Consider the following 9942-nt stretch of genomic DNA (forward strand, 5'->3'; position numbering starts at 1 on the left):
ATGGTTTGTCCTCGCGGGAACCCTTCAACTGTTAGTTGTCGCTTGGTGAGCTCACGGCAGAACTTCCTTTTTTTTGGTTGGCCGTTTTAGTGTTGTTTCTCTCCAGTGGCATTTATCCTTTAAGCGCAAACGAGAATATTATATAATCACGGCATGGGAGTGCAACAAAGTTCCTGAGGATGCTTTTTTTTTTTTTTTTTACCCATTAGGAAAGTAGAAATACAAATGAGGTCTCGTTTGTGTTTGTCTAAACAGGTCCGCTGATGGTGATCGTGGAATACTGCAAGTATGGGAATCTGTCCAACTTCCTGCGAGCAAAGAGAGAGTTTTTCCTCCCCTATAGGGTATCAACCGATTATAAACAGTAGGGGTGGGGATCACAATCCGATGTTTGGGTCTACGATTCGATTCAGAATCGATTTTCGATTCAAAATGATTTGATTGACAATGATTTCTGCTTCAAAGAATTGTCATGATCTACTCCAGTTTGACTCGCTAATGCTAATGCTAATGCTAATGCTAATGCTAATGCTACTCACAAAACTTTCATCACTCAAAAGAACGGCTATTCATACAAAACGCTTCAGGAATGGATACAGAGAAGCATCTTAACATTACTTGCCGGTATATGCTCTTCCTACGCTGCAAAAAAAAAAAAAAAAAAACTTTTATCGGAATAATTTGATCATGACTTTTTCCTTCGACTCTCTAATGTGGCTACAATTTAACAGTGTAACAGAACGCGTGGAACCACACTGCCCCTAAGTGGCCAAATCGGGTACAACATGAAGCGCTCCCAATAAAGGCACACACAAACAAGGGCAAGACAGTATAAACATTTTTTTATGTCATCATCGGTCTTTTTTTTTGTATGCGTGCGTGCGCGCTTTAATTTACCTGAAACCTGAAACCCTTCATCTAAACCAGATACTTCAGAGTTCCACCAGAGTCGTGAAGTTGCCAGGAGACCAGAGGAAGGATCAAAGCAAAGTGAAATCCAACACCAACCAGGCATCACCCTCCATCCAGAGTTACAAATCCAGAATCATTCACCAATCCCAGACACATCTGAATTCCAACAGGATTAGGGAGACATCAAGAGACCAGAGGAAGGACTAAAGGAAGGAAAGAAGGAAGGATAGATGAAGCAGAGTGAGATCCACAAACGCCAACCTCCACTGATTCAGTGACCAGTGGGAGAAGCAAATTCTTTTTGAATAGTAGTATAAAATAATTTAAACAAAATCGATTCTGAATCGTCCTAAATGAGATCGCGATTCTTATGAGAATCAATTTTTTGGGCACACCCCTAATAAATAGGCACTCGTGCATGAGTCCGACTCACCAATTAAAGCTCTCACTCATTCCTCCATTCAGGATCGCTCTCCCAAAACTCAGAGCCAAGTTAGACGGATGATCGAAGCCGGTCAAACGGAGCAAAGGGCTCGCCACCGCCCCCCCTCGCCGTCCTCCCCCTCCCCGCTCGTCGGCCTTCAGACGCCGTCGTCCGACGCGGCCGGTCAGAAACCCGTCGTGGAGAAAAGTGAGTCCTACTCGCAAAAAAAAAAAAAAAGCGTATTGGGCGGTTGTTAACACGTGGCTTTCATCTTTGTTTTTGCTCCCCACAGTGGAGGATTTGTGGAAAACGCCTTTGACGATAGAAGATCTAATTTGCTATAGTTTCCAAGTGGCCCGTGGGATGGAGTTCCTGGCATCCAGAAAGGTTCATTATCAGCACTGTAGCAATTAGGCTGCGAGCAGCGGTGATTTGTCTCTCGGGGTTGCATTCGCAGGAAGGAGATTTCGGCTCAGATCATTACGGAGTTAAAGAAAGCGTATGCAAATTGTTATTCTTTTCAATCGAGATAGAATGAGTCCAAATCGGTCTCTTCAAAAACGTATGCATTAGTGCCTTTTCGTGACACTACATCACTAATGTGATGAATAGAAGCTGGAATAGGTCATATCAGCCTTATCCACAAAGCTTTGATTACACGAATCCCATTGTTGAAATTAACTCATTCACTGCCATTGACGGTTATAGACGTCAAAAATTCATTTGAACTATTCATATTAGTTTAAAACTTTTTTTTCCCCACTTCTGTTAACTGAGTATGAAAACCTAGAAAAAAATTATAGTACATTTAGAACAGATATAAAATTTAACTATTGAAGTCATGTGATTAATTACAATTAGAAATTGTAATCGCCTAACTCCCCTAATTTTTAATAATCTTTTCTTTTCTTAAAAAAAAAAAAAAAAGATTAAAAAAAATGTCTAGGTTTACAAAAGTGGGGGAAAAAATGTTAAACTAAAAAAAATATTGGACATTTAGAACAGATAAAAAAAATTGGATTAATAGCGAGTTAACTGTTGAAGTCATGCGATTAATTACAATTAAAAAAATTAATTGTCTGACGTCCCTAATTTTTAATAATCCTTTTTTTTTTTTAATTAGGGGCATCAGGCGATTAAAAATTTTAGATTAGAACTAGATTAATCACAAATTTCATATCTGTTCTAAATGTACAATACATTTTTTTTCTAGGTTTTCATACTCTTGTTAACAAAAGTGGAAAAAAAAATGCGAAACTAATTGAAATAGTGCCAATGAATTTTTGACGTCTGTAGCCGTCAATGGCAGTGAATGAGTTAATATGCTACTGTAAGCCAAGCAGGCAGGCGCTGGCAGACAAAGTCCAGCCGCACATATCAGTATGCAGGCCAACGACGTAAAACTAACAAAAGATTAAATTCCATGTGGGAAACAACGCATGTGATGTATGCGTGTGTGGTCTTGCGTGTGTGTGTGTATGCGTGTGTGTGTGTGTGTGTGTATCCGCAGTGTATCCACAGAGACCTGGCGGCCCGCAACATTCTGCTGTCAGAAAACAACGTAGTGAAGATCTGCGACTTCGGCCTGGCCCGAGACATATACAAAGACCCGGACTACGTCAGGAAAGGCAACGTACGATGTTTCCGCTTACATTTTGCGCGGTTGCAATTTACTCTCCTGTCTTGCCTGAAATTTGGGTCTGCCGCTTTGACATCCTTACAGGCCCGACTGCCTCTAAAGTGGATGGCACCGGAGAGTATCTTTGACAAAGTGTACACCAGCCAGAGTGACGTGTGGTCCTTTGGAGTGCTCCTCTGGGAAATCTTTTCACTTGGTACAGAAACTTTTTTTTTTTTTTTTTTAAATCAAGACACGTATTTGAAAAGAAAGGAAAGTTCAAACATTGTGGGGTCGCCCTTGAAGTGTAAATCCCGGAGCAGAATTTGGTTGGATTTCTTGCGGGAGATTAAAATCGTCAAGCCTCATTTTTCATGCACCAATTTCTTTGTTCTATCTGCACTTTTGTTGCAGGTGCGTCTCCATATCCGGGAGTGCAAATTGATGAGGACTTTTGCAAACGATTAAAAGATGGCGTCAGAATGAGGTCGCCAGAAACGGCCTCGCCTGAAATGTAAGATCTTTCTCTGGATTGTCAAGTGGCGTTTGTTGTATTAACTGTTTACTTATTAAACTGCTTAATTGAAATATGATTATTATTTTTATTATTGTTTGTTGAATTAAATAATTAGTTAATTGATTAATTGTACGTATTAAAAGACCTTAGAGATGGTTGATTGGATTGGATTGAGGATTTGACCCAGCGTGTTGGGTCAAGATTTACCAAAGAAGTTACCAAAGTTACCAAAAAAATGTGTTACCAGCTTGTTAGTATGTAGTTAAAAAAAAAAAAACTAATTTCTAGCAACTTTCCTGTCAGAGGTCGCCACAGCAAGTCACTCATATGATATGTTTGGCAAATTTTTTTTACATTAATTTCAATACACAACAAAACTGTCAAAAATGGCGACCAGCTCTTCGAACCGCCCGAATCCGATCTTCAACCCGATCTGCTGGGTCAAAATAATGAGCCCAGCCTTGGGGGAAAAGTAACGCAATCCGATCAAAATTCACAGCTATCAAGTGATCAGTTAGGAAAACAGTCCGGCGTTATTAAATATACATTCAATTTGTGTTATTGATTTCAATCATAAATAAATAAATTCATTTATAATCAAATTACACTCAAATCCAAAATTTGCATAAAAAAAAAATATTTGGTCAATTTGACCCAACTTTCTGGGTTGTTTGTTACATACAAAGCAATCCCCCACTTTTTTTAAAAAAAAATTTTTAAGTGGCAGGTCAGTCCTTGTTTTGTTCTGATTTGTTAATTTTTTTACGCAAATTGGGTTGTTTTTTTTACCCAAATGTTTTTAGAGTGTAAAATGAATAAAATCCGAATATTTTTATTATTATTAAAATGAACTGTTAAAAAAATACCTAAACATTTTAACTTCTTTTTTCTCTCCCCCTTTTACCTCATCAATGAGCTGGCCCATCTGTTGATTTTAAGTTAAATGTTGATCTACCTACATTAAAAAAAAAAAAAAAAGAAGTCATTTCACTTAATTTGCTAACTTGCACATGATTAAAAAGTGTTAAACTAACATATGCCATTCTATTATGTTGGTGGAGACGATAACATCAGTTTTAATCATCAACTTAGAGTCCTAAAAAGAGAATTTGACACCACTTGCAAGATGATGGTTCTATTTATTGAGCATCCTTTGCGTGACTTTGTCGCCCTCTGCTGGCAGATACGGCATCATGTTGGCGTGCTGGCACGGAGAGCCCAAAGAGAGACCCCCTTTCCCCGCCCTGGTGCAAACCCTGGGAGACCTGCTGCAGGACAACAGTCTGCCTGTCAGATACACCTGTGGAAAAAAATAAAAAATAACATCAGCGAAAGTACTTCCTGTTATTGATCCTATCAACTTTTTTTGCTCTCAGGACGGGAAGGACTACAGCTCTGAAGATGACGGCTTTTCGCAAGCGTCGTCTCGGCCCCCGTCTGAAGAGGAGTTGAGGCTGGCCTGTAACGCGCTGCCGACCAGGTAGCGATGATGCAATTTCATTTAGAATGCTTAGGGGGGGGTGTGGCTAACTGGCAGAGGTGGGCGTGGCTTGATTGTATGAGTATAACGAGTTTGACAGTTTCTTGCCATGAAATCGTTTTTTATTTCTTTCTTTTCTTTTTGTTCTCTCATGAAATGACCTAACAGTTGGGAGTACGCTCATTAAACTTACAAGCCCTCGGGGAGGGTTAGCTCATTTAACTGTCCCGTGACGTGTTCCGTGAGCACAGCAGGTCAAGCTGAGGTTCGATTTGAGACTGAATTCCATGAAGTCTCTTTTACGAATTCGGCGCGCTGACCTCACGCTGGTCTTTCCCAGCAGGTATTATAACTTGGTGCCCTTTGCCGGCTGCGTGCTCGCGGGAACCTCAAAGACGAGCCGGCCCAGAGTGAAAACGTTTGAAGAGCTACCTTTAGAGATTCGGCCTCAGAACAGCTCTCAGGTAAGAACTTTTATGCTAATATTAGCAATTTTGTGAAATGCGTCTCTGGCCTCGGTTCACCTTCAAAAGTTGTTCACTTTTTAGCTCCACGGGAAGAATATTGATTTTAGTTGTATGAGATGGGGAGGCGGTGTAATGTACTGTATTGTATTTTGGTCTTGCGCAACACTTAACTCATTCACTCCCAGCCATTTTCACGGAAGCAACCCCCTTCGCTCCTGGCTGTTTTCACTGGATTTTGACTGATTTTGCAAGGCCCACAGAATATTGAGTACTATTGCTGTAAAAACATGGAACCTACCAAAAGAAAGATTAAGAGTCTCTTCTTTTATCAGGAAAAAATAAATAAATAAAATAAAATAAATAACCTAATTCTGGTTACTTAATTCTGTCTGTTAGCGAGAGCCACTACATCGTGATAACTTACGTTGATGTTTCTGCATTTGGCAATTTATTATTATATTATATTATTAGTATGGGATTTTTTTTTAATGAGATTTAGGTGAACTGATGAATACACACGCACGCACGCACGCACGCACGCACGCACGCACGCACTTGCACATGCTCACCCACATACAAAAAATATATATATACTGTATATATATATGTGTGTGTATGTATATATATGTATATATATTTAAAAAAAAAAAAAGAAAAAAAAGAGAAAGAAAAAAAACATTTTATTTATTTATTTATTTTTTTAAAAAAGGAGAGCAATGATGATGTCAAATCGAATGAACAATACTGAGCTCTCCTAAAAAAAATAAAAATAAAAAAAAAGGAAAAAATAAATTTTCTATCTGTTTTTGTTTTGCGGCAATTCGCATTAGAATATAGCTAAGTTTTGTCAATATTCACATTCCTGGTAAAAGCACTGACAAAAAGAGCTTGTTGCAACATGGTCCTGGCTGATCTCTTATACTCTGCTGCCACCGGCTGGTCGTTTTTTTTGTAAATAACCACCATTGCTTTAAGCCACCTTTTAATGTCAGAAGCTCTATCAAAGCCTTCTGTTTGCTCTTGCATTTTTTTTTAAACATGTAAACACGTTTTTGGCAGGGAAGGACAAATTATTTAAAAAACGTTTTTACACGTTTTTGGGTTTGAATGCGTTAAATATATATATATATATATATTTTTTTTAGAGGAAAGTTTTTTTTCCATATGTCATTCAATCCAAAATAAATATAAACATGTTAAAGAGAATCTTCTCAGTCGTCCAAATGAGAAATAAAGTTGATTTCAATGTGACGTTATTTCTTCAGGATAACCAGACGGACAGCGGGATGGTTTTAGCCTCGGAGGAGTTGCAGAGACTTGAGCACAGGCACAAAGGAGCTGTGGCAAAAAGGTGAATTCTTATTGGTGGATGCTATTTTGGATTACTTAGGACTGAACTATTTAGAAAACTAGTATAATAATAATAATAATAATAATTAGACTAAGTGCAATTTCTGCAGAAATGGCGTGGGAATGCTGAAAGCTGAATGCTAATAGCTTAATGCTAAGCTAAATGCTTATGAAGTAAATTGAAAGACAAATTATGTGGAAAATTACAAAGTATTATTTGTAATTGAAAGATAAAAGAAAAAAAAGAACAGGTGTGAGTTTTTGAAGCAAGTTGAAATTTATATGGAAAAGTGTTATCTGAAAGCACCCTGCATTCATTTAAATGGAAAACTGGAACTAATGATATCCAATGGAAAAATGCAAAAAAAATAAAAATAAAAAATTCACTCAATAGCGCCACCTAGGCATGCAGTACCCTCCCTTCATTTAGATGGAAAACCCATTGAAAATGAATCGGTAAAAGTTGATATGTAACGTTAAATTGTGCGAATGCTGTAAGTAATGTGGAATCAGACGATATAATAGCATTCCCACAATAATAATAATAATAATAATAATATACTTGATTACAGACTCAAAAAAGTCCAGGTATTATTTCATTTCCCTTAATATTTAATTTTTTTTTCAAGGTGCTCTTCTCATGTTTTTTATTTTACCAAACACAAGTAATAAATCAATCACAATAATAATAATAATAATAATAATAATAATAATAATAATAATAATAATAATAATAATAATAATAATAATAATAATAATATACTTGATTACAGACTCAAAAAAGTCCAGGCATTATTTCATTTCCCTTAATATTTAATTTTTTTTTCAAGGTGCTCTTCTCATGTTTTTTATTTTACCAAACACAAGTAATAAATCAATCACAATAATAATAATAATAATAATAATAATAATAATAATAATAATAATAATAATAATAATAATATACTTGATTACAGACTCAAAAAAGTCCAGGCATTATTTCATTTCCCTTAATATTTAATTTTTTTTTCAAGGTGCTCTTCTCATGTTTTTTATTTTACCAAACACAAGTAATAAATCAATCACAATAATAATATTAATAATAATAATAATAATATACTTGATTACAGACTCAAAAAAGTCCAGGTATTATTTCATTTCCCTTAATATTTTTTTTTTTTTTTCAAGGTGCTCTTCTCATGTTTTTTATTTTACCAAACACAAGTAATAAATCAATCTGTAATCATTCGTATTGGATCTTTATTTATTATGCATAAATATTTTGGGTCTTATCGGATAAGCTTCTTAACCCTATAAATCCAAACGTATCATATGAAATACAAGACATTTTGAGCCCTCTATTTCATGCGTATTACATTTTTTTCCCCCGTTAAAACCCTGACGAATAGGAGCTGACACATGCATTGCACGGATGATCCATTAGAGGGCAGTATCACCAAGCTTTTCCAGTGACCTTGCAAGATCGCCCCAATTGAGAACGGAGGGACACCTGTACATATTAACTCATTCACTGCCAGTGACGGCTATGGACGTCAAAAATTCATTTGAACTATTTCTATTAGTTTAAAAAAAAATCCACTTTTGCTAACAAGAGTATGATAACCTAGGGTAAAAAAAAATATTGTAAATTCAGAACAGATATAAAATTTGTGATTATTCGTTACTCGTGAAGTCGTGTGATTAATTACAATTTTTAAAAAATAATCACCTGACGGGCCTAATTAAAAAAAAAGATTAAAAATAAGGGGCGTTTAATCATAATTAATCGCATGATAATTTTGTATCTGTTATTAATGTACAGTAAAAAAAAATATTGTTTTTCATAAAAAATGAAAAGAAAAATTGTTAAATTAATAGAAATAGTTCACATGATTTTTTTACGTCTATAGTCGTCAATGGCAGTGAATGAGTTAATAGTGGGAATTGTTCTTTCTGATTTTTGGGGGGAATACTAATACGTTTGATATGTTATATATTTTTGACAGTTATAAATGTACGAATTTAAATCATTGTGACCGGATGTATTAAATATGACACAAATCAAACGTCATGTGTGGAAGTCGATTTTCAAAAAAACGATTTTTGTTACATGTTTTTTGCTCACTTGCTCATGTTGTCCCGTTTTCAGACGCATGAGCAGCAGCAGCAGCACGGAGCCCCTGACGGCCTCCAGCGGTTCTTTCGGTCGGAACTTCGGCTCCACCGGCTGCACGCGTCCAAATTTCTTCAACCAGCTGTCGGGTCAGACCTTCTACAACAACGAGTACGGACACTTGTCTGAGGAGGGCTTCTGCGCCAGTGGCTTCTTCTCCTCGCCAAATGCACCCTGCTTTGCCTCAACAAATGTGTGAAGAAAGAAAAGATTTTAAAAAATAAATAAATAAATAAAATTAAGCGGCCAGCTCAGTATGTTCCATTGCAGTATGTTAGTGTAAATAATATATAAACGCACGGTGAACTTGAACCTGAGCTGGCGATGGACTGTAATTCATGTGCACGACAGCACAGCAGCCACTGGGTGGCAGTATTACGACTACAAAACCAAACCAGAGTATTTTCATAACACATGTATTTGTATATTTTTTAGCTTTTGTATTCAAAGTGCTTCGTTTGTACAACTGTTTCCTTATATGGGAAGATATAAAGAAATGTATCTCCTCGCGTCTGTTTTCAAATCAATGGTGCAAGTTTATCCATTCTCTAGTGTGACAGGATTTTCCACTAGATTCCATATGTCACGTTACACAGTGACGTCATCACCTAGTGGCACAACAGTGACATTACCAATAACTGGACATCCATTCAAAATTGAAAAAAGAAGAAGAAAACTGGTATATTGCAATAAAGTCCAACTAAAAACAAAGGTTGATCTTCCTGGCCCAAATTCTAAAATTTGATGTACAACATGATTCGATTTTTTCCCCCTAGCTCTAATTGGAGTCTTAGTAAAAGTGAAGGGTCTGATCTAGGGGTGTCAGGCGATTAAATTTTTTAATCCAAATTAATTGCATGACTTCAATAGTTAACTCACGGTTAATTGCTAAGTGTATATCTGTTCTATAAAATTTCAAAGTTTGCATACTCAACATAAAAGTGGAAAGAATGTTAAACTAATAGAAATTTGGCTTCATCTTTTAATCATTGATACAGTAATTTCATAATTCATCAACTTTA

General features: G+C 36.3%; 1 protein-coding gene across 1 annotated transcript in view; it reads left to right on the forward strand.

The window, feature by feature from the left end:
* flt4 (fms related receptor tyrosine kinase 4) overlaps nt 1–9430 on the forward strand; it is a 59188-nt gene extending 49758 nt beyond the window's left edge. Inside the window, exons 20-30 of the mRNA XM_077577846.1 lie at nt 256–344; nt 1378–1543; nt 1629–1723; nt 2847–2969; nt 3060–3171; nt 3369–3468; nt 4655–4760; nt 4848–4951; nt 5295–5415; nt 6684–6769; nt 8897–9430. Coding sequence (XP_077433972.1) covers nt 256–344; nt 1378–1543; nt 1629–1723; nt 2847–2969; nt 3060–3171; nt 3369–3468; nt 4655–4760; nt 4848–4951; nt 5295–5415; nt 6684–6769; nt 8897–9119 — 1325 coding nt within the window. The 3' untranslated portion in view covers nt 9120–9430. The remainder of the gene's footprint in view (nt 1–255; nt 345–1377; nt 1544–1628; nt 1724–2846; nt 2970–3059; nt 3172–3368; nt 3469–4654; nt 4761–4847; nt 4952–5294; nt 5416–6683; nt 6770–8896) is intronic.
* The last annotated feature ends 512 nt before the right edge of the window (nt 9431–9942 follow it).

This window comes from Vanacampus margaritifer, chromosome 10, assembly GCF_051991255.1.
Source record: "Vanacampus margaritifer isolate UIUO_Vmar chromosome 10, RoL_Vmar_1.0, whole genome shotgun sequence".
Lineage (NCBI taxonomy): Eukaryota > Metazoa > Chordata > Actinopteri > Syngnathiformes > Syngnathidae > Vanacampus > Vanacampus margaritifer.